The sequence below is a fragment of the Cydia fagiglandana genome, chromosome 27 (assembly GCF_963556715.1).
Source record: "Cydia fagiglandana chromosome 27, ilCydFagi1.1, whole genome shotgun sequence".
Taxonomy (NCBI): domain Eukaryota; kingdom Metazoa; phylum Arthropoda; class Insecta; order Lepidoptera; family Tortricidae; genus Cydia; species Cydia fagiglandana.
Window position 1 is genome coordinate 2692476 of NC_085958.1, and position 25898 is coordinate 2718373.

Here is a 25898-nt window from a genome sequence, read left to right on the forward strand (position 1 = left end):
CTAAAGCTGATAGTTGCCTCAATATTATATCTAGATGGCGCTGTTTTCTTTTTAGAGGGCCAACCGCCAAATAGTATAGATAATTATACTTGGTCAAGGAAATCTTGTCATTAGAAAAAGGTGGCAAATTTTAAAAATGTAGGCGCGAAGGATTATCGTCTCATAGAATCGATATTTCGTTATTTGACTCTCCATTTCTAATTTTGTGTTTGGGGTCTCTCATAAACAATAAATACATCAAATTGTTAAAATTATATTTATTACATATGTAAATGTCACGTCACACGGGTAAAGGTACCTTATGGCGGTTGGCGCTTACGCTATTATTAACGCCGCTCCAATATTATTGCGGCGCTATGCGACGTAAGCGCCAGCCGCCATAGGGTACCTTTTGCCGTGGAACGTCACAAATATGTATATAACAATCAATTATATTAAACATCTGAGCTGACATCGCCATCGTTTTGAACTTTTCTTTTCTTCTTATAATACTCTATCCTTTCTTCTAGACTTGCTGGAAAAAAGAAAAGAAATACCATTAGTTAGACAAAGAGACATAAATTAAGCATAGAGTTCTCACTCCATACATGGATTCCTTACTATGTGTTGACAAATTCTCTTTGGTATTGTGAATGGGGTTGGCAACTGTCAAAGATTTGCATAGATGTCGCCATCATAGCTTGCCTCTTTCAATAGTTTAGTTCTATGAGATTTGGCTTAAAGGGCTCCAGGGCATAAAATTCCATTAAAAAAACAACGGGTTGCACTCCGGGAGTGCCGGCAGAAGTGAAAACTTTTTTCGATCAGGTCACGTGTCCGTCTTACGAATATTACGGCCACGTGACCTGTCGCGAGTTTAACATTTTTTCCCCATCACAAAAAGTGCACAGCGCGGCTAGAAAAGTTTTCACTTCAAAAACCAAAATTTGACACCATTTTAGGGATTGACAGGGCAAGCTATGCTGGCGCCATCTGCTAAATACTTCGACCGGCCAACCCTTCGAGCAACACGGAAGGGAGGCGGCATTCGCACTATTTCCCCTCTGCCGAGGTACAAGATTAGCGCGTCAATTTAATCTAGCGCGGGTAATAAAACTAGTTGCACTTGGATTTTTCACTAGACCGAGTCCAGACGCGCGCGTGAACACTGCTGCACAAAAATGCCTGTTTGCTCGGTTTTTTGTTATAAAAAGAGGTCGGGGACATCAAATTTACAAAAAGAAAGTGTTACATTTCACATGTAATATTTTTTTTTACATATCATACGTTAAATTACATTTAAATACAATTATTATATTTTAGTCTCAAGTAATTGTTGGATTTATCGATTTTGCTCGCTCAGTACAAATTGCGGATCGGTCGAGCGACAAATCCGACTTCTCATCTCTCAGAATACAATGACATACTTCAACGAAAATGTGTTAGTGTGCGTGTTGTGACACTAGTCACTCGTCCGTACACAAAAAGAGATCGAGGTTTGCAAGATTTGTCTTTGACGTGTGTCATTTTCTATGTATTTGTGTCGTCATTACAGATTGGATTTTGTATAAGTGTGTGAGAAATGCGACTGTGTGCACCTTTCCCCCCGCGAAAAATGGCAGAAAGATTTGTACGGCGAGATATCGCTTGGGCCCCTCCCTTCCGACATGTCGGAAGCCGGTGTTGCTCGAAGGGCCAAGCCCATTGCCCTACTCATTCTATAAAACTACAAGCTAGCACCATCTAGCGTTGAGTGGACTAACTAACTATCTTATTTCTAAACTTACATGTTAACGCCATCTGGCGTTGAGTAGTTACTTTTTTTTTTAGTTTTATTTAAATTCAAAATTCCGATTAAATCACATGATTGTTATGAGAATTCAACCTGGAAATTATGTGCGTGATAGAGATGAATGATTTGAGTAAGAAATAAATAAGTAGCATCTTATTTTACTAACTAACTAACTAACTATAGGGACTTAGAGGTCTGCCATCTTGTGGCCTGAATCAGAAACATATGTGCACATGTACATTGCCAAAGCAAGTTACCATCTACCGTTCTCGTCGGTACGTTTCCTTGTGCATAGTAGGTGCTGCCATCTTGTGGGATACATCGGAAGCATAAACGACACATTTACGCCTCGCGCCAAAATTCTGACGGCGGAATGCTGCCCCCTATAGTTCATGTACGGGGCCTATTAAATTTCCCGTCATCGTTATCGTAGTGCTACGCTCGTAGCAGATCCCAGCGTTTTTCCGCTTTGTTGAGAAAAGCGACTACGTGTTAATTTTAATACTTACAACAAGTCTGTCTCTCCAAAAGAGGCTTATAAACCTTAGGCTTCACACCGTGTAGTAGACAATCCGTGTGTGCTGTCACTCTGTCTCTTTCTAACTCGTCCGTCTCGCTTTTACACGTGTCTTCGTATTGTTTTTCTAATTGCTTTAAGGCGTCTCTTATCATAGTGGATCTAAAAACAAAAAAGTTTACTTAAAAACGGGATATTTAAATTTACATCTAAAACAAAGTCTCCCGCCGCGTCTGTCAGTTTGTGTGTTTGCGATAAACTCAAAAACTACTGAACGGATTTTCATGCGGTTTTCAACATATCAATAGAGTGATTCATGAGGAAGGTTTCGGTGTATAATTTATTTAGTCATAGAGAATAAAATACATAGACTGCTCACTACACTAGTATGGAGTGAGCAGTCTATGTGTCATTGTGAAGGATGAGGAATTGGAATTAGTTGATAGTACAGTTTTTCTTGATATAACTTTAGATTCTAAACTTCAGTGGGGTCCCCATATTGCTACTCTTTCGAGTAGACTGAGTTCTGCAGCTTTTGCAGTGAGCAAAATCCGTCAGTTAACTGATGTGAAAACAGCTCGATTAGTATATTTTAGTTACTTCCATAGCATTATGGCATATGGTATTTTACTGTGGGGCGGTGCTTCAGAGATAAATACCATTTTTGTTCTGCAGAAGCGGGCTATTCGAGCAATATATAAATTGAACCATAGAGACTCACTTAGAGATAAATTCAAGGAAATTGACATAATGACAGTGCACTGTCAATATATTTATGAGAATATTCTGTATGTACATAAAAATATTGTTAATTTTAGGAAAAATTGTGACATTCATAATATTAATACTAGAAATAAACATAAGCTCGCAGTGCCGTTCACACGGCTCCATAAAATTAAAAAATCATTCATGGGTAATTGTGTAAGATTTTATAATAAACTTCCAAACCATATTACTGAATTATCAATTAATAAATTTAAAAATTATGTAAAGCGTAAACTTATTTCTAAAGCTTATTATACCACACAAGACTACATGAGTGATAAAACAACGTGGGATTAATGGTGACTCGAAATAGATAATTCAATGTATGTACTTCTTTGTTAAGTTTTATTGACATTTGTTATTGACATTTAGATTTTATTCTAGACTAGTATTTTTTTATACAATTTTTTTTTTATGTTTGACGATCTTTTTGTGAAATTCTTAGTATTAAATTTGATCTGTATAATAATCCAATATTACTATGGAATAATATTAACTTCAATAAATTGCTCTGATAATTAGCTTAAGATAATATATTATTATGTAAAACGTTCATAAGTGCTTGTTACTAGGCCTACATGAATAAATTATTTTTGACTTTGACTTGACTTGAGTATTGGTACCAAAAACACTATTATTTTCATAGTCGACATCTAGCATCGAGTAGCGGAATTATCAGCACTGCTAAGTAGCAGTAGTAGTATTGTCAAGTGACAATACATGTAGCACCGGCCGGAAAGTCTACCTGCTACTGCTGATGTATGGAGTGAGCACTCTATGTATTTTTTAGTGTTCCGTACAAAACTTTGTTTACGGAACACTTATGGGATCACTTCGGTCTTGTTTCTCTATGGTTTGGCTAACCATTTCCTTCAGTAAAAAAAAGGCGGCAAATTTGAATTTCGCGACTTTTCCTACTGACAAAATGGGTTTCCCAGCACCTCTAGCACAACTGGCCGCGACAGGCGTGAGAAGTGACAGATCGGCGCGACTTGGCGGCTTGTCGCGTGTTGGCAGCACAACTCACGCGCGAGAGCCGCGACAAACTCGCGATCAGGTGTCACTGTCAGAAAATGACAACGATCGCGACTTTGAACTAAAATCCGTAGCACAACTGCCTATTTTGAGACAAAATATTCTCTCGTCTTTATGTCAATCCGCGAGTCGAAGTCTACGCGACTTTATAACGCGACTCGCTCTCGCGGGTGGTTTGCTTGTACTTTTTTAACTAAACTCTTGATAATTATAACTTAAAAACAAGTTTCATATATTATGTAATAATATAATTTGTATAATTACTTATTGCCCTAAGGAATACGGAAGTATGGAACAATCACTAAATGCGTTTTACGCACTCTTATGTTGATTATGCACGGTGATACCTACAAGTACCACAACACACCCATCATGTTTACAACTTTAATTTCAAGCAGCTAGTTTGTAGGTACTCAATTAAGTAATTAGGTACATATGTAGGATTTTTAAATTTCAATTCAGGTTCGTAAGTTTGTAAAAGTAATCCTAAGACTTCCTTACACAAAACTTTCATCAACCTAACAACGGAGCCCGCTTGCTTGTACATAAATGAAGCCGATGAGGTGGGTAGGTACAAATGTTCAAAACAAACTATCCAACTTATTAAGTAAGCCATAGTCTTAGTAGTAATATTTAGGATCACGGTTACATGTCTAATTTCAACAATCTCTTACTATTTAGGTACCGTTTGGAACCTTCCTCGACTTCAACAAAACATACCTATGTACATGTGGCCTGTGCCCGCTGCATCGTACTGTAACAGAATGATGTAATACGTGGCTATAACATAACAGGATCATGTCCGGCTCAAAATCATGCTTTGTATGAAATATTATCAGTCATCACCCACTAAACCATTCCGTCCCCTGACAACACCATACCGTGACGTGACTGGACCGAGCCGACCAACAATATTTTGAAGGAGTTATTACGCTCATGTCATAGTCTGCGTAGGTAGCATAGGTACGGTTATCATATGGTCTACCATATTGAAACTCCTCTAGATCAAACCCGTGTTCTAGATGTTTCACTTCATGTTTGACAGGGCCTGATACGATCATGCTATGATAAGTTGCTGTCAGCATTAGGTATGAAGTGGGCCTTGGGGAGCTAATTAATCATGGCTTCTAGGAGTTCTAGGTACTTACCTACCTACTTTATTTTTGTTTCTTTTCAGGTAAAAATACAGGAGAGAAAAAAAACAATATTTAAATTAATAGTATATTGCTTTGCCTTATATATTCTTGCAATATTCGACTTCTTATTATTAAACCTAATATATATTAACATCTAGAACCACTATAGAGAAATTGTAAGAATCTTCTTTATTACCCTTGAAAAGTATTTTCTCTCTTCCTTTTTCTTCGACATGCGGCGTAGGACAATTAAATATCACCCTGGAAAGAAAATTGGTTTATAAACAAGACAATAAAATATGGTCATGACTTCATCGAGGACTATGAAATAAGCTTCTCATATCAATTTGTCACATCATAAACAGTTAGGTACACAGTACACACACATGCCATCCATTATTGGCACAAGAAAAACTATATGAAACTTATTTGAGAGTTACTGTGGCAGCTTAGATAGGTACGCCATAACCATTAGGGTTATTATTAATAGTTCACTTCGTCGGTGGTGTTCTTAAAGCTAAAGCGGTTCTCACATCTTAGTTAATTTAGAAAAGCGGACAGCTCCGCGTTTGAAACCTACAAGCTTGCCTAGTGTGTTTCTTTTCCTGAATCTCCACTTCGGGTCCCGTTGGCACGTTCCTGTTAATAATATTTTCCTTTGGGTGCTGGGATATCAATCGTGTCTAGGATAATGCTGAACTTATTCTGAAAAAGAAAAACACTATTTACAACAGGAATATGAGAACAAACCCAATAACAGCAATTCCATTATTATAGTTACTTACAAAAATATTTTATTTAAAAGGTTTATTAAACAGAAATTTTTAAACAATATATATTTTAAGGAATATTATCAATATTAATTATATAAGGCTCTATTACTTACATTTTTTCATATTTTTTCCCATAATTAAATGCTGACAAAATTTGAAAGTTCTTTGACTTTGACAGGAAAAACTTAACCATCGACAAAAAACTAGATTTTTTACCACCAAAGAACGAATGATTTAGCGCATCCCTGGTTTCCGATTCAGTGTTGCCACTTGCAAATATCGATTTGTTTAGACTTTGATTTCGCCGGGTAACACTGACGAGTCGCGCCGCGACTTTGAGTTCTCTACGCGGCTGTTGCAGTCGCGGGTACAAGTTATGCTACGGAAATCGACAGATTTGACAGCCGCGGGAATGGCGACTCGAGTCGCGGTCTAAGTCGCGGATGCAAGATGTGCTAGAGGTGCAGAGTATAATAAATAAATAAATAAATAAAATAAAATAAAATTGTTTATTTCAGACCATGAGATCCATATTTTTGTTAGCTAACCAGAAAAACAACAGACAATAATAACAGATAATATGTAGTATACTAAACTAAACTTAATATTAACTCACTTGATATTATGTATAGTCCATTCACCCTGCAACTGAGTTATGACCGTTTTGAGTTCGTCTCTATCGTATATCCACTCATGCGTTTGTTCCATATCGTAACTACAATGGAACAGATTTAGTGGGACATCCAGCGCCATACTGTATTGAGGTTTCCTGTAATATTTGTTGAAAAATAGGTATACAATTAAATGTGTAAAAAAAATAAGTTCAAAAACTAAAACCCGACTACTGCAAATCGCGCTTTAAAAAGTATGAAACAAGATAGAATTCTTATCTACAATTATCAAGCAGGAAATATTATAAATGTTACCATTTTTTTTATATAAAAATACAACGTAATATAATTTACTGATTTTTTAAATATATTTACAGAGATTCAGAGGATCGCCGTGGTCGTATGCCACGATTATAAACTTAAAAGTAAAGTGGCATACGACCACGGCTATTCTCTGAATCTCTGTAAATATATAAAAAAAATCAGTAAATTATATTACGTTGTATTTTTATATAAAAAAAATGGTAACATTTATAATATTTCCTGCTTGATAATTGTAGATAAGAATTCTATCTTGTTTCATACTTTTTAAAGCGCGATTTGCAGTAGTCGGGTTTTAGTTTTTGAACTTATTTTTTATTTAATTAATTTTGGGGTCATGATTTCGTTACTAACTTTTTGAAGTCACTTTATATTACTTTTGCGCGGGCGTCCTCAGTACAGAAATGTACGCAGAGCGCCGCCTATATCGGGCTACGCCCGACTCCTTTAGTGCCTATGAGGGCGCCGATGGCGGCCGTCTTTGGAACGCGTACGTCGGGTTACGCTCGACTCTTTTAGTATGAGGGCGCCCGGCTTTGGAACGCGTACGTCGGGCTACGCCCGACTCTTTTAGTATGAGGGCGCCGAAGGCGCCCGGCTTTGGAACGCGTACGTCGGGCTACGCCCGACACATTTAGTATGAGGGCGCCCAAGGCGCCCGGTTTTGGAACGCGTATGTCGGGCCACGCCCGACTCTTTTAGTATGAGGGCGCCGAAGGCGCCCGGCTTTGGAACGCGTATGTCGGGCTACGCCCGACTCTTTTAGTATGAGGGCGCCGAAGGCGCCCGGCTTTGGAACGCGTACGTCGGGCTACGCCCGACTCTTTTAGTATGAGGGCGCCGAAGGCGCCCGGCTTTCGAACGCGTACGTCGGGCTCCGCCCGTCTCTTTTAGTATGAGGGCGCCGAAGGCGCCCGGCTTTCGAACGCGTACGTATGAGGGCGCCGAAGGCGCCCGGCTTTGGAACGCGTACGTCGGGCTACGCCCGACACTTTTAGTATGAGGGCGCCGAAGGCGCCCGGCTTTGGAACGCGTATGTCGGGCTACGCCCGACTCTTTTAGTATGGGGGCGCCGAAGGCGCCCGGCTTTGGAACGCGTACGTCGGGCTACGCCCGATGCTTTTAGTATGAGGGCGCCATCGGCGCCCGGCTTTGGAACGCGTATGTCGGGCTACGCCCGACACTTTTAGTATGAGGGTGCCGAAGGCGCCCGGCTTTGCAACGCGTATGTCGGGCTACGCCCGACTCTTGTAGTATGGGGGCGCCGAAGGCGCCCGGCTTTGGAACGCGTATGTCGGGCTACGCCCGACTCTTTTAGTATGAGGGCGCCGAAGGCGCCCGGCTTTGGAACGCGTACGTCGGGCTACGCCCGACTCTTTTAGTATGAGGGCGCCGAAGGCGCCCGGCTTTCGAACGCGTACGTCGGGCTCCGCCCGTCTCTTTTAGTATGAGGGCGCCGAAGGCGCCCGGCTTTCGAACGCGTACGTATGAGGGCGCCGAAGGCGCCCGGCTTTGGAACGCGTACGTCGGGCTACGCCCGACACTTTTAGTATGAGGGCGCCGAAGGCGCCCGGCTTTGGAACGCGTATGTCGGGCTACGCCCGACTCTTTTAGTATGGGGGCGCCGAAGGCGCCCGGCTTTGGAACGCGTACGTCGGGCTACGCCCGATGCTTTTAGTATGAGGGCGCCATCGGCGCCCGGCTTTGGAACGCGTATGTCGGGCTACGCCCGACACTTTTAGTATGAGGGTGCCGAAGGCGCCCGGCTTTGCAACGCGTATGTCGGGCTACGCCCGACTCTTGTAGTATGGGGGCGCCGAAGGCGCCCGGCTTTGGAACGCGTATGTCGGGCTACGCCCGACTCTTTTAGTATGAGGGCGCCGAAGGCGCCCGGCTTTCGATCTCGTACGTCGGGCTCCGCCCGACTCTTTTAGTATGAGGGCGCCGAAGGCGCCCGGCTTTGGAACGCGTACGTTGGGCTACGCCCGACACTTTTAGTATGAGGGCGCCGAAGGCGTCCGGCTTTCGAACGCGTACGTCGGGCTCCGCCCCAGTCTTTTAGTATGAGGGCGCCTTCGGCGCCCGGCTTTGGAACGCGTATGTCGGGCTACGCCCGACTCTTTTGGTATGAGGGCGCCGAAGGCGCCCGGCTTTGGAACGCGTACGTCGGGCTACGCCCGACACTTTTAGTATGAGGGCGCCGAAGGCGCCCGGCTTTGGAACGCGTATGTCGGGCTCCGCCCGACTCTTTTAGTATGAGGGCGCCGAAGGCGCCCGGCTCTGGAACGCGTACGTCGGGCTACGCCCGACAATTTTAGTACGAGGGCGCCTTCGGCGCCCGGCTTCGGAACACGTACGTATCTTGTAAAAAAATTTGGAACGGCTTTGGAACGCGTACGTCGGGCTACGCCCGATGCTTTTAGTATGAGGGCGCCTTCGGCGCCCGGCTTTGGAACGCGTATGTCGGGCTACGCCCGACTCTTTTAGTATGAGGGCGCCGAAGGGGCCCGGCTTTCGAACGCGTACGTCGGGCTCCGCCCGACTCTTTTAGTATGAGGGCGCCGAAGGCGCCCGGCTATGGAACGCGTACGTTGGGCTACGCCCGACTCTTTTAGTATGAGGGCGCCGAAGGCGCTCGGCTTTCGAACGCGTACGTCGGGCTCCGCCCGAGTCTTTTAGTATGAGGGCGCCGAAGGCGCCCGGCTTTGGAACGCGTACGTTGGGCTACGCCCGACACTTTTAGTATGAGGGCGCCGAAGGCGTCCGGCTTTCGAACGCGTACGTCGGGCTCCGCCCCAGTCTTTTAGTATGAGGGCGCCCGGCTTTGGAACGCGGTAGCCCGACTCTTTTGGTATGAGGGCGCCGAAGGCGCCCGGCTTTGGAACGCGTACGTCGGGCTACGCCCGACACTTTTAGTATGAGGGCGCCGAAGGCGCCCGGCTTTGGAACGCGTATGTCGGGCTCCGCCCGACTCTTTTAGTATGAGGGCGCCGAAGGCGCCCGGCTCTGGAACGCGTACGTCGGGCTACGCCCGACAATTTTAGTACGAGGGCGCCGAAGGCGCCCGGCTTCGGAACACGTTCGTATCTTGTAAAAAAATTGACTGTTTCATACATTTTGGCTGATCAGGACTTCTATACCTGTTCACGTTATAAAATGTTGCAGGACATTAAAAAAACACCATGTATAGCGGCCAAACAAATTTCTTTTGCAAAAACCTTCTTGTATCGCCGTAGTCGAGTAACACGCGGATAGAATCCAGAGCGTTTGTAGATTCATAGTTCGAATCACCTAACCGATAAATTAATGTTTTATCTGGCGCATGCAAGCAAAGCCGGGTGCAAAAGCTAACAATATTTATATATTTGAAATGTGCTAATTGAGCTCTTTCCAATGATGTATAACACATCATCATTACTTAATTTTAGTTTTTTGGTTCGTGACTTTATGACCTCTAGAGGGCGCAATGTTCATTTTTTTGTGATGCCATATAGCCTATAACCAGCGGACGATTAAGACGATTCGAATGACACATCGTTTGTTAAACCCACATACATACCGGTCAAAATCATAACCCTCCTTTTGCGTTGCCGTAGTCGGGTAAAAACACTTGCTTACAGAATCTATCCTATTTTTGGGAGCCAATAGTATTACTGCAATGTTCTGCCGCCAGAGTGCAGCACTAATTTGTTTAGGAAACCATAGAGTAAGTTATACATACTAGGCCTTAAAACTGATTTTTAGGGTTCCGTACCCAAAGGGTAAAACGGGACCCTATTACTAAGACTTCGCTGTCCGTCCGTCCGTCCGTCCGTCTGTCTGTCACCAGGCTGTATCTCACGAACCGTGATAGCTAGACAGTTGAAATTTTCACAGATGATGTATTTCTGTTGCCGCTATAACAACAAATACTAAAATCAGAATAAAATAAAGATTTAAGTGGGGCTCCCATACAGCAAACGTGATTTTTGACCAAAGTTAAGCAACGTCGGGCGTGGTCAGTACTTGGATGGGTGACCGTTTTCTTTTTGCAATTTTTTCCGTTTTTTTTTGCTTTATGGTATGGAACCCTTCGTGCGCGAGTCCGACTCGCACTTGCCCGGTTTTTGACAAGTTTTCACAGACAATAAAATATGACATTGATACATCGAGGCGGTTTGCTTACAGAGGGCCTACTGGGAAACGCGAAAATAAAAATTTTATTATCTGCCTCTCTATCGATCTATGATAGAGAGGCCGAAGGGCGTTTTCAGAAATAAATATCGAAAACCCGATCGTTTCTCGGATCCCGGTGTTTTTGGGTTCTTTCAACTCAGAATCACTAGCATATTCAATTTTGATGATAAAATAAAATGCCCCAAAAATTTGTATGAAAATTGTACATTCCACTACGTCACGCACATACAAGTGAAAACATTTTTCGTACTAAAACGTGACGTAATGGAATGGACATTTTGGGACATCTTTTTTTAATGGTGGGATGGAGAATGCTGTCGATTCTGAGTAGAATGAGCCCAAGAACGTCCAGATGTGAAAGAATCAGGTTTTCAATATTTATTTCTGAAAACGCCCAGAAACCGAACTTTCGACTGTCGTGTTTCACGGTAAGCAATGTGATTGAGTTGATGCAATAAACGTACCTAGGATTTTTCTCGATATCCAACAGCTCGGTAATGACATCTGGCGACTCTTTGCCTTGACCAATGAGCAGTAGGACTCCCATAATACACCGTATCTGGTGCCAGAGGAACGCGTTGCCTTCTATCAGTAGGTAGTACATTGAGTACGCTGAAATATAAATAAATATAAATTATAGGACATTTTCACACAAATTGACTAAGCCCTACGGTAAGCTTAAAAAGGCTTGTGTTGTGGATACTCAGACAACGATATATATGTCGGCGGCCGATCGTAAGATCAGGCAGATCGTAATGTTCCTGTGTATTGTTTTGAGGTACAATAACCAATATACAGGGTGTCCCAGAATTCGACGTCAAGCCGTAAACGGATGATAGACCAAGTCATAACAGTTATCATAAAAATACAAAAAAAAAATCCAACTCATGTTCTTTAAAAATTATGGTCACTTTAAAAATTCACTAAAAAATTCACACCCTGTAATGGTTCGTTAACTCTTGTTACTACAAATTCCATAATTTACTCTAATTTTTTTATTATTGTGTAATCTTGAATAATTACAGGGTGTGGATTTTTTAGTGAATTTTTAAAGTGACCATATTTTTTAAAGAACATGAGTTGGTTTTTTTTTTGTATTTTTATGATAACTGTTATGACTTGGTCTATCATCCGTTTACGGCTTGACGTCGAATTCTGGGACACCCTGTATAGGTAAGATAGGTTCGTTAGGTTGCTTCAGATGCCCGAAGGGCAAACTGTCCAGAAATAGGAGCCCCGCGTAGCGGGGCTCCGTCGACTCAGGGAACGAGTCAAAGATTTTCACGTTTCACGATATGCTTAGGAATTTCACGATACGCCTGAGCTTACGATCGGCCGCCGACATATATGTATATCATATATGTTGTTGTCTATACCAACAGTCGGCAACCTTTTAGCAGCCAAGGGCCACATAGTACCTAGTTAAGGAAGTTGACGCGGGCCGCACTTTGTTGAATGTGTGACTTTATCAGACATTGTTGTTTGACAATATTACATACAAAATAGCCGGAGGGGCTCGCGGGCCGCAAGTGAGAGGTTCGCGGGCCGCTTGTTGGCGACCGCTGGTCTATACAAACAAAATAACCATGATTCAGGAACAAATATTTGTGCTCATCACACAAATAAATGTCCTTACCGGGATTTGAAACCGGGACCATCGACTTCATATGCAGGGTCACTAACTAGGCCAGGCCTGTCGTAAGAAATGTTTTTCTGCAAAAGAAATATTTTTCATACAAGCTTTCATCGCTGACTGTACCTACTTATCTTTCCACAAGTAACTATAAACAGACCGTAAAAAGTTTGCAGCGATTTTGATAGCCCACGCAGTGCAAGTGTAATTTTAAACGTCAAACTTCTATGAAATTATGACGTATACATAACACTTACACTGCGTGGGCTATCAAATCCGAAGATTCGAGTATGTACGAGCCAAGTCCGGATTGATCCTGAGGGTCGTGAAGTTGGAATCTCGACACAATGTTTAAAATTCACATTCTTTTGTGCTGAGCGTTCCGACTGAACATCTAGCGACCTTCACCAAGGAGGAGTTTTGGCCGAAGGGTGTCAAGTTCCGGCGGTTCCGCGGCCGGCTCCCTGACACTGCGGGGTTGCGAACTGCGTCGCAACCATAATTGTGTTTTTAGTTTTAAGATATATTTTGTAATAATATGTATGCTAGTTTTAAGGTATTTATCTATGGGCCAATAGTTGCCTGAAAATAAATGTTTTCATTTCATTTCATTTCAAATCCGCTGCAGACTTTGTTTGGTGCGACTATTATAATACTCATCGATACAGTTCTAAAAACCCCAAACACAATTATGTTGCGTTGTTTTATCACAGAGTTCCTGTGGCCACCTCTTGTCTCCCTGGCCTCCTTTTCTGAGATTTGGCTTAAACGGCAGGAATCCAGGGTATAAAAATTCCATTAAAAAAAACAAAAAATTGACACAATTCTAGGGATTGACAGACAATTCTATGATGGCGCCATCCAGGGTTGGGCAGTATTTCAATTACATGTATTTGAAATACGTATTTGAAATACATTGTAGTATTTTGTATTTGTATTTCAAATACTACCTGGAAAAGTATTTTGTATTTGGTATTTCAAATACTGCACTCACATGTATTTTGTATTTTGTATTTCAAATACTTCAAGCTTCAAAATACATTTCTACAAAATACATTTTATTAAATTCTATGATCCTAAAATGGAACGTTTTTTTTTTAAATATAATGTACAACTTGTACGAGGGCAAATATGTACCATGCGCGAGTTATTCTGCGCGGAACTTTTCGTCAACAGCCAGGGGATAGAGTCATTACAGTAGTTTCCGTCCATGCTCTAGTTTTCGACCACTTGACAGATAGGCAAATAATATATTTCATTTTTAATTTACTATTTGCAGCAATGTAGGTTTATATTCAAATTTCGTCAAGTGGATGAAAACTAGAGCTGGACAAAAACAAGCGCAATGACCCTATACGTTTTTAGGAAAGGATATTCGTTAAACAAACTAAACGATTAGACAAAAAGAATTAAAAGTATTTTGTATTTTGTATTTGAAATACATTATTTTAAACACTGTAATTTGTATTTTGTATTTCAAATACCAGTCACCAAAGTAGTTTGTATTTGGTATTTCAAATACTTTTAAAAATGTATTTTGTAATTTGTATTTGAAATACGTGGAAGCCAGTATTTTGCCCAACCCTGGCGCCATCTGCTAAATACTTCGACCGGCCAGCCCCATTACGTGAGGCATTTTCATGGTTTATACAAGCTTTTATTTAGTTTCACCTGTCCCGTTGTCTGTCTGTGTGTCGGTAACAAGTTCCAGAACTCTGTGCACTACCAAAGACTAATCAATACAATGCTTGAGCTTAATCTCCACCAAATTGTTAATGCACCTACCAGAGAAACAAGTAATTCAGCCACCTGTATTGACCTCATATTCTCTAACTATAGAAACTTTGAGGTGAAAGTAGAAGATGAGGGACTCTCCGATCACAAATCTTTAACGTATAACTTTAAGCAGAATGTAAATTTGTTGAATAACATGTTCACCCTCAAAAGAAATTTTAATAATAACAATGTACAGAGATTTAAAGCAGCCCTAAATGATATCATATGGAACAACATTTTAGATAAACACAATAACATTAACACTAATTATAATATATTTCATTGTCATTTACAGAAACTACTAAATGAGATAATTCCGCAAAAAAAATTAGGGTTAATAAAAGTAAACCTAAACCTTGGCTAACAGAGGGCCTTAAAAAATCATGCCTCCACAAGAGATTATTAAGAACTATAGTTAATAATAATGACAACGATGTTCTAAAGAAGCATTATAAATCATACTCTAAAATCTTACAAAAATGCATTAAAAAATCGAAAAAGCTTAGTTACATCAAGGACATGAAAAAATCAACTAACAAAACTAAAACTATGTGGCAAGTAATAAAAAGGGTAACAGGAAAAAATACCAGTAAACAACACAAAAATATAGAACTAACAATCGATAACACTACAACTGATAATCCTCAGATCATCGCCAATGCATTTAATGATTACTTTACCTCTGTAGGCCAAAGCGACATAAATCAGCCCCGTGGTCGCCCTTGTCCTTCCCCGTCCATCAAATCAATATTCCTTCAGCCCGTGACAGAATTAGAAGTGCAAAAAGTAATAAATAACCTACCCAACAAATACAATTGCGGCTTTGACGAGATACCCCCAATTTTAATAAAAGCATGTAACAACGAACTAACACCACCGATCACATTATTAATTAACCAGTCCTTCCATGAATGTTGTTTTCCTGACAAGTTAAAAATTACAGCTATAAAACCAATTTTAAAAAAGGGCGGAAACCAGCATAATCTTGCTGACTACAGACCAATCGCTCTCCTACCCACAATCTCAAAAATATTTGAAAGATGTATGGCAGACCGAATTTATAACTTTCTCGAAAAGTTCAACCTATTAGAAGAGAACCAATTTGCCTTCCGCCAAAATCGATCAACCACCTTAGCAGTCTACACATTTATCCAAGGAATACTGGAACACCTTAAAACTAAAAACTACGCAATTGGTCTTATGTTGGACATGTCCAAGGCCTACGACAGGGTCTCTCACCCCATATTACTCACCAAACTGTATGAAATAGGAATTCGCGGAAATGCTCATAATTGGCTAAAATCATATCTGAACAATAGACAACAGTACGTACAAATAGACCACCACTGTAAAGACTCCGACAAACTAATAAAACCGCAATCTAACTGGCACACTATTAATAGCTCTATTCCCCAAGGTAGTGTATTAGGATGTTTGCTATTCCTAATTTACATTAACGACCTCTCTAAAATTACCAACCACAAATCTATCATATTTGCTGACGACGTTACCCTCCTGTTTAGACATGACAACGACTCCAATGACTACTCGCACATTAAAGAAACATTCACAAATATCTCTGACTGGTTACAGGATCACAATTTAGTAATAAATACAAATAAAACAAAGTTAATACAATTCAGGCCCTACCAGAAAAAACCTACCGATTTAACACCGCTGTTGAAGGATCTAAAAATAAAAGAAGACAAAGACTGCACTCTATTAGGGATAACTCTTGACACCCATATCAACTGGAAAAAACACATATCAAAAGTAAAATCTAAATTATGTTCTTTCCTTTTTGCCCTGAGCATCCTAAAGGCAAACACACATACTGAGTGCGCCTTGTCCGCATACCACTCATACGCTCAAGCTTGGCTTCGTTACGGTATTATATTATGGGGTCATAGCAGTGACGTTCATGATCTCTTTATAGCCCAAAAAAAATGTGTCCGCATACTTACTAATATACAACAAATCGACAGTTGCAAGAAACATTTCACCAACCTCCAAATTCTGACTCTCCACTCTCTGTACATTCTAGAAATTTCAATTTTTGTCAGAAAGAATATAAAATTATTTGAATATTGTAAAAGCGCACGTAGAAATAATAAGCTCGTCCCTCCGGAACCAATTTTAGACATCTACAAAAAAGGCCCTTATTTCAGGGCCATCCAGATTTACAATAAACTGCCTAACAATATCAGAAACATAGAAAACTTAAATTCATTCACATCAAAATTAAAATTCGTATTAATAGAGAAGGCATACTATTCCGTCCAAGAGTTCATGGAAGATAACTTTCTTTTGTAACTACCAGGTACTAATACTAATCCCCTGTGTAAATAATAATGTAGTTAAGTAGGTACAACTATTTAATTGTAAGTAGAAAATGTTTTAATTTAATTTTAAATTAGGCATAGTCCTAATGCTTATAAACTACCTAGATGTAAGATTTTATTTGCAATGCCCTAACAGGGTGCCATGTGTTCTCACAACCTTTTACTGTAACAACAAAATGTACCATGGTTTCGCAATAAAGAATTCTATTCTATTCTATTCTAATCAAATCTTGCAAGTTGAATTTGATCCAATTCCCGGTTTCCGATTGAGCTGAAATTTTGCATGCATGTATAAATCGGATGACAATGCAATAGTATGGTACCATCGAGCTGATCTGATGATGGAGACAGGAGGTGGCCATAGTTCCTATCTGTGATGAAACAACGTTAATTGTGTTAGGGAACTTTAGAATTGTCTCGATGAGTATTAGTTCTCTGTCGTAAGAAAAGTAGTCAGCGATAAAAGCTTGTACCAAAAATGAAATTTTAGCCAAAAAAAATTTTTTTTATATACTAACGGCTATCTCCCTCCTCATCCACGGGTAATATTTCCGCTCTCTTCACCTCCCTCACGAACTGCGTGACGCCATTTCCGACGTCCATCTTGCAAAGATGGCGGAAGTCGCGCGCGCCCGGAAGCTGCGCGCACGCGGCGCGCACGGCGGCCAGGTCGAGGGCTCCGCGGGGGAAGTAGTATTTGTATTGGCGTTGGGTGCAGTCGAACCTGGAATTAAATAGCAGATTAGATTCGACAAAAAGAGTCTATCCATCTTTTTAATCCTGGTTTCCTGGCCTTAATAAATAAATAAATTACTTTACCCGGGTACCTATCGACCCTAGCCTGTAAATTTCTATAATATTACTTTTTAGGGTTCCGTACCCAAAGGGTAAAACGGGGCCCTATTACTAAGACTTCGCTGTCCGTCCGTCCGTCCGTCTGTCTGTCACCAGCCTGTATCTCACGAACCGTGATAGCTAGACAGTTGAAATTTTCACAGATGATGTATTTCTGTTGCCGCTATAACAACAAATACTAAAAACAGAATAAAATAAAGATTTAAATGGGGCTCCCATACAGCAAACGTGATTTTTGACCAAAGTTAAGCAACGTCGGGAGTGGTCAGTACTTGGATGGGTGACCGTTATTTGTTTGCTTCTTTTTTGCACTATGGTACGGAACCCTTCGTGTGCGAGTCCGACTTGCACTTGCCCGGTTTTTATATTTGTTATATATTTAAATAAAAAAGCTTGTGGAAAAATATATACTAATCTAAAAAAGAAATGCAAAAAGTTTCAGTTCGAACCGAATAAATAAATAAATATTATAGGATAATTATTCACAGATCGGCCTAGTCCCTAGGGCTCCCAACCGTACTATATTTTTTTTTATTTATTTGGAAAGCAAACAGAAATAAGTGAGCAGGAGATAAGTTTACAGAGACACACTAAGGACATTCACTTATTTCCTTAACAGCTCTCACTAAAACATATAACATATTATATAGTATTGTACTATATTTTGGCTCTCTGAACTAGGTATATACTTTTGGAAAAATGTATAGTACGCTAAAATACTATATTTCCGATTAAACGTATATTTACACTCATGTTTAGTATTTTATCTAAAAGTACTATATTTTTGATGCCTTATTTTGGAAAATACTATAGGTATTCCACCAAAAAAAAGTTGGCAACTCTACTAGTCCCAGAGTAAGCTTGATGGATCCATAATTCAGGAACAAATAATCAAGGCATTTTCTCAAAGGTTAGCTGGAAGAGATCCCTTTTAGGGATAAGTTCGCCTTTGTACAGTCACCTGCAATAATATGTTACTCTTCGAAGGCCGCAAAAATATGTGACACGCTCTTATGGCTCTACAAACAAGATCGTGTCAGATATTTTTGCGGCCTTCGTTGTGTAAAATATTATTGCAGGTGACTGTACATAACATTTTTATTTTTGTTTTGTTTTTGTCCATTTTATGTAAACCTGTTTATGTGCAATAAAGTGACATACATACATACATAATAATACTTAATACTTTAGATTAGACATGCAACGGATAGTTGTTTGGCCGGATACCGGATGTACGGCCTGACCATCGGCCAAATATTCGGCCAGTGGAACTATACCTACTTTTCGGTTTTTCCATTTAATTAATTCTCAAAACTATTTACCTAGCGCTATACTCAGGCCTGTCACTCGGTATAGGCATCCAAGCCACAGCTCTGATATCCTTAGGAAGCAGTCGGTTCAAGATCTTGCAGTACGGCATCTCTTTACCAACATCGCCGTTTTCGCCCTGGTTGCTACGCAGTGATATTGATATGACCTGAAATTTTGAGAGAAAACCTTTATGCAAGGGTTTTTAGGGTTCCGTACCCAAAGGGTAAAACGGGACCCTATTACTAAGACTTCGCTGTCCGTCCGTCCGTCTGTCACCAGGCTGTATCTCACGAACCGTGATAGCTAGACAGTTGAAATTTTCACAGATGATGTATTTCTGTTGCCGCTATAACAACAAATACTAAAAACAGAATAAAATAAATATTTATATGGGGCTCCCATACAACAAACGTGATTTTTGACCAAAGTTAAGCAACGTCGGGAGGGGTCAGTACTTGGATGGGTGACCGTTTTTTTTTTGCTTTTTTTTGTTTTTGTTTATTTTTCATTATGGTACGGAACCCTTCGTGCGCGAGTCCTACTCGCACTTGCCCGGTTTTTTTATTTATATACATAGATAAGTACCTTAGAAGTTATGAGGGAACAGATGAACATACATACATACATACTCACATACATACCGGTCAAAATCATAACCCTCCTTTTGCGTTGCCGTAGTCGGGTAAAAAGGTATACAGTAGGCCTCGATAATCCGAACTTCAAAAAAATGCGACTGGCGAAGCGTTCGGATTATAGTATGTTATAATAAAAATAATGGTATACACGGTGTAACATGAGTAAACCGAATAATTTTAACAGCGTATTGCTGATCATATTTAGAGACAAAAATGTCCTATAAACTTTTTTTTAAAAACGCCTAGTTTCAGAGATAATAATAATTTAAAAATAAACAAGTTTTTGTTGTTACATAATGTAAAAGGCTTTTTTGATGGTAATGTTGCTCAGAGGCGTAACTAGGGGGGGGTTGGAGGGGGCACGTGCCCCGGGCGCCGTCCAAGGGGGGGCGCCAAAATGAGCAAAAGACCTGTACCTCTCCGCCTTGCTAAAAGGCAGCAGGGAAACTTTTGTCAGTCATATTTACCACCACTGTGAAGTGTGAAATGCGGATGGTATTCTGGCCCACAGCGCAAAAGAGAAAGCCGATCTTTTACTCTTACTCTTTTTGCCTCGAACTCGACCTTGACAGACGACGGTAGCGCCCTACCGCCCACCATCCCGCAGTGCGAATACTCTATGCAAGAAACTTCCATCAAGGCGGGAGTTGCTATGCTTTCGTTTTATAAGGCGAGCGGGCCGAGTGCTTCAGAGTTGTGTCCCGTGTTAGCGCGTCTTTTCCGTTAGGGGTCTCCTGTCGAAGTTACCATCTTATGGACTCTCCAAGAGACTACCTATGCAGATGGATCGCTAGCCCTTTGTCCGGCAGGCGCATATGAGCCGTAGTAGACGGAACCTGGCCGCGTAGCCAAGATGCCAATCGCTTACGCTCTGTAGCGATCGAAACGCAACTGTCACTGTCACACTAATAAGGAAGAGTGATAGAGAGACATAATGCTTTTCGTTGTCGAAGCGATAGCGATTGTAACCTTGGCTAGGCCGGCTGCTTCAATAGCTGCTGCATATCTGTGACATGTTGTCTATCGACGACATTCATCGATATGCGGACGACAGTACTATACAAGGATGGCTAAAAAATAACTAAATTCCCGTTGCCAGGGAGGTTTTGGGTTTTGGGACTGAGCAACTTTTACTAAGGGACTAACCCCGAAATCGCGAAAAAAAAGTTTACCCTCCCATAGAAAATGGACCAGCTAAAATGTAGGAAACAGCCAAATTTTTTTTCGCGACTTAGGGGTTGGACTAATAGTAAAAGTTGCTCAGTATAATCCAAAAACCTGCCTGGCAACGAAAATGCAGTTATTTTTTAGCCACCCTGTATACCTACAGGCGGGTCCAAACCTTGACGCCCATTTTTTTTTTTTAGAATCTTCGTCGTGGGTTATCAGAATATACCCCATGTACCAGATGTTAGCCGATTTTTCGTAGTTTTCGAGTCTTATAACTTTTGTTAAGAAATTCTGGGGTGAAGCTTTGCTTTGCTTTTCTGCCTTCTAATAATTGTTCGTGGTATTTGCACTGATAACTGAACTGGACTGAACTGAAATAGCGATGGGGAAGTGACCCCATAAAATAATAGTAGAAATAACTGTGTCAGGTATCGAGGCATTCTATCCAGAGTTTCGGTGTGGGATCAGGACAATTTAATCCCATTCAATCCTACCATGACTCAAGTTTGCGCGTTTACCGCTAAGAAAACCTCATTTTTCAAGGCACAACCCTTCCCATGTCAGGGAGTATTGGGACTTGGGAGCCTCGATCGGTGTTGACATCTCCATTAGTGACGTCCAATAATTTCGTAGCCACCTTGCTGGGTAGGCTGCGCTCGTATAAAAAAAAACTCGGTGTGCTCAATAAAGGGAGGCCACCGCCATACTTTACTCTGGGGTAGACTGATCCCATAAATTGAGTACTGCTGTCACCTTTGGACAGGAGCACCTGGATGCCACCTTGGGTCCTTCAAATCAGTCCAAAGCCGCGCAGTACCTATGAATAGAGATTTCCAAAAAAGAAGTTTATAAGTTTTAAAACGGTCGGCAACGCGCATGTAACACCCCTGGAGTGTAGACGTCCATAGGATGCGGTGACCGCTTACCATCAGGTGGGTCATAAGCTTGTTGGCCACCGATGTACTAAAAAAACATAGGTACCTACACTGTATTTGTCTACATTAAAAGTAAACTTATTAAAGCAAAAAATAACCCTTTCGTTTCGTTAAGCAGGCCACTGACGAGCCTTCCAAATGGATGCCGTTACAATGGATTCATCCAAATGGACGGCATCCTAATATTAAACATTGTACGTTTTTGACATTCACGGACCGATTTTGGATTGCAGCCACGCTATTTGGACTGTTGGAAGGCTTGTCAGTGGCCACCTTACATTCATTTCGTTTGGGGGGGGGGGGGGGGGGCAAATTTGGTGTCTGCCCCGGGCGCCATATCCTCTAGCTACGCCCCTGATGTTGCTGCTATGGGACGTAGTCTAAATATCCTTATTGATAGATGTCAAAAAGTGACAAGTAACACTTTGCAAAAAGGTTGTACGAAAAAAAAATGTAAATATCAATTTTAAGTAACAAGTTTACCAATAAAATTTATTTTTTATGTACAAATACATTCAAAAAATTGAAAAAACAAAACAAAAAAAAAATTTTTTTTTGGCGAAATTGAACTTAACTCGTTTTACATTTTTTCCTTCTTTTGACCTCAGAAATGCGTGGTTAAAATGATTCGGTTTCCTCATGTTACACCGTGTATACTAAAAAAAAACATATTTATTCAAAATCATATCAAAGGGCCAACTAGAGAAAAACGATACTAGGCTAATAAAAGTAAATAAAAAGTCTACTAACCTGCCCAAAGGCACTGACACCTTTATCAGTCCTTCCGCATCTATGGTACTGTGATGTCTCACGGCTCTGTGAATAAATTAGGGACCATTACCGGCATAAGTAAAAATCAAAATATCTCATAGCATTCACATTATTTTTTGGCTTGGCCATCTCGAAAGGATGGGTGACGATCGGGCAGCCAAAAGGGCCTACTTGGGTCGACCAACTGGGCACCGTCCTGTTGGTCGTCCTAAATACCGTTGGGCAGATAGAGTGGAGGCAGATCTCCGTGAGCTTGGCGTCGGCGAAAGCTGGCGGGATACCGCTCTGGACCGAGCAAAGTGGCGAGCTCTTGTGTTGGAGGCCAAGACTCATTTTGGGTCACTGCGCCAACCAAGTAAGTAAGATACCGAAGATGAATACCGGTTAATTTGTATGAAAAATATACCGGTATTCGTATAAATAAAAATAAAAACTACTGTTTGTTCAGTAAGCAAGTCGGTGAAATTTGAAGAAACAATAATTCTTTTTAAATTAATTAAAAATAGCCTTGACCATATTTGTTTATGCAACCCTATTTATTTATGTTCAGGAACATTTCTTTCATAAAATATAAGTTTCATCCGTCAGGCCGATCGGTGAAGGATGGCCTTTCTGTTGCCATATTATAATGTATCTAAAGGGCCCCACTGATCAACAGTCCGCCGGACGGTATCGGCCTGTCAGTTGTCACTAAATGCTCTAAGCGCCACTTGCACCATCCCAGTAACCCGGGGTAAACCGGTTAAACCTGGAGTAACCAGTACAATTTGACACTGGGTTAACGGTTTAGCCGGTTAACCCCGGGTTAATGGGATGGTGCAAGTGGCTCTAAGGGGCTATTCATAAATTACGTCATTTCAAATTAGGGGGGGGGGGTCTGGACATCGGATGACGGTAGCATGAAGTAGGAGGAAATGGGGTCATTTGAAGCATGATTTTTGGATGATTATAGGGGGTAGGGGGAGGGGGGTGTCAAAAAACGTCAAAAATCGATGACGTAATTTATGGACAGCCCCTAAGAGAAATATCTAATTCTCTCACCTGTATCAAGCAGGATTTAGTCAGCGCATGGAAGAGATGATGCTCAATGGTCTGCGTGGTGTCCTCCTGCACCGCTAGCCCCTGGTAGTCCCAGCCGAAGTACAGGATGCGGAGCAGGACTCTGCGGTATTGGCATCTGTGACAAATGTAGTAGTAGTAGTAATCACTTTATTGCACACAACACAGGTTTACATAATATTTACAGAAATAAAATTTACAACTTATATTTACAACATATTTACAGACGGAGATGGCGGGATGACTTGGATGCCTTCATCAGTGGCTGGCCGGAGAAGGCACTACAACGGGAGTCATGGAAATCAGAGGGAGAGGCCTTTGCCCAGCAGTGGGACACTACAACAGGCTAACAAAAAAAATATATATTTACAGAATTTCAAATGTATATATGTATTACGTGGGTTTCATTATTATCAGTATATAAAAGCCGCACTGATGAGCTCCAATGAAATAAAGGGGTATGTAGGTCACTGTCTATCTATTCTATTGTCTATATGTCACCATACGGTACGGCCACATCACATAAATCATGCAGTAACTCTAGTTCCCAAAAATTTATGATTGACTATTCAGTTACTTTACTGCAGAACATGACTGTAAAACATAGGAGCACAATTATCTTAAGTTTTTCACCTCTATCAGGCGTGGCTCACTCCGCGATTTCGTCGCTTTGCTACATGCAGCTAAAAGTACATCTGTTCCACACCAATTTTGGGGAAAGCCTTAAGCCGCGCGTGGCGCTGTAGCCACTTAGCGGCTATATCTGTGCTGATCGTAACAGACGCGTTTTGTTAGAGAGTGAGTCTTCTGTACCTAGTACTATTATTTATTCTGTGCCTCTATTATAATAAACTAGTTTCTGTCTGCGACTTCATGTGTGAAAATGAGAATGTTGACTGATAAATACAATCCTTTGTCTTTCCTCGGGACTCTTATCTTCATACCAAACTCTATCTTATTTGGTTTAGCGTTTTAAGAGTGATGAGGTAACAGACAGACTGACAGAATTAGTTTCGCGTTTGTAGTATTATTTATCTATATATAAAAATTAATCCTTATTTCCCTTGATCATGGCATCACACGTGAACGGCTGAACCAAATTCACAGATTCTTTTTGTTGTTTGTTATTGTCAGGAGAATGTTCTTATCTAAAAATAGATAGGTATGTGAAACGAAGTTCGCCGGGTCATCTAGTGTTAGTATAATAACTTTTTGATAAATATGTACTTATACAGAACAAGGTGACACTGATTCAATTTGTAAACAGGAAATAAAATATTATTGCTTATATACTAACCTTTGCCACGCAGGCCACATTGCACGCAGAGAAGATGGCCGATGGGGTCGAAAAGTGCTCGAGTGGAGACCACGGTCTAGCAAGCGCAGGTAGGACGTCCACCCACAAGATGGACAGACGACCTTGTTAAGGTCGCCGGATGACGCTGGATGCGGGTCGCTTCCAATCGGCACGTATGGAGGTCCAAGGGGGAGGCCTATGTTCAGCAGTGGACGTCTTATGGCTAAGATGATGATATACTAACCTGCTAAAATCAAACGGTTTCTTCCTTTTTCGCTCAGTCTCCTCATCGCCAGAAATGTTTTTACCAATTATATTCTTCAGCTGTGCATTATGAGCTTCTAACTGCAATATTTTATCCACCAAATCCTAAAAATAAACGTTTTAACTGAAAAATATGTTGTCTTAAAGGTTAAGATTGTCATCTCGCCGTAAGTTTTTAACCATACATCTTTATTCAAATTCAGTAGCTCTTCTCTGGTGGCACTTTTAAGCTTCTTCGGTTTAGGAGGCACTGTGTCCATTTTGTTAGGTATTTTATTATATTTTAAGTAATAAAACAAATGTTTACAAACTCAGTAAACTTGCAAAGATCTTTGACACTTGTATGCCATGACAGTGACATATGTCATTCCAATTTTTTTTCGTCATTCTGTTTAGACTAAAGCACTTAAGCCATACTGCCGTATGGTATGCCACTGTAAACTTTACTTAATGTTAAAAGCAAACTTTACGACATACAGTACAGTCAGGTACAACCGTGAAAAAAAAAACTATTTACATAAAAATACTTTAATTAATTAATATTGATTGAGTTAAATTTAGTCATTTTTCTTGTTGTTGTTGTTATCGTAGTGTGACTTTAAAACAAGATTGTCGTAGTAAGATACTTAGACAAAGCTAGAAATAAGCCCAAGATAGGATGTTCAAAAGAAAATAATATAAAAGTACCTAGAACTTAAACCTATACTCTAGCATATTCACTTTGCCAGTAGAAAAAGGCGGAAAA

General features: G+C 40.8%; 1 protein-coding gene and 1 long non-coding RNA gene across 3 annotated transcripts; both read right to left on the reverse strand.

Annotated features, from left to right (window-relative positions):
* Positions 1–384: 384 nt before the first annotated feature.
* On the reverse strand, positions 385–25462 carry LOC134677987 (tRNA pseudouridine(38/39) synthase). Of its 2 annotated transcripts, XM_063536423.1 has the most exons (10): positions 25339–25462; positions 25134–25258; positions 23575–23710; positions 22513–22578; positions 19034–19188; positions 17375–17580; positions 11570–11717; positions 6614–6766; positions 2281–2450; positions 385–514 (listed from the first exon to the last, which is right to left on the reverse strand). In XM_063536423.1, the coding sequence occupies exons 1-10, from the start codon at positions 25411–25413 to the stop codon at positions 435–437; spliced, it is 1314 nt and encodes a 437-aa protein (XP_063392493.1). In that variant the 5' UTR covers positions 25414–25462; the 3' UTR covers positions 385–434. The 2 variants fall into 2 exon arrangements, with proteins under 2 accessions (XP_063392493.1, XP_063392494.1); XM_063536424.1 differs by lacking the exon at positions 6614–6766.
* Positions 5294–6458, reverse strand: LOC134678005 (uncharacterized). Its single transcript, XR_010100147.1, has 2 exons — positions 5805–6458; positions 5294–5485 (listed from the first exon to the last, which is right to left on the reverse strand). It is a non-coding gene; the product is annotated as an uncharacterized LOC134678005 (long non-coding RNA).
* Positions 25463–25898: the final 436 nt, after the last annotated feature.

Coding starts and splice junctions, on each gene's coding strand:
- LOC134677987 (XM_063536423.1), bottom strand. CDS start 25,413: ATGGACACAGTGCCTCCTAAACCGAAGAAGCTTAAAAGTGCCACCAGA. Junction 22,579..23,574: donor CTAAATCCTGCTTGATACAG/GTGAGAGAATTA, acceptor ATTTATTCACAG/AGCCGTGAGACATCACAGTA. Junction 515..2,280: donor TTTGGAGAGACAGACTTGTT/GTAAGTATTAAA, acceptor TCTTTTTTCCAG/CAAGTCTAGAAGAAAGGATA.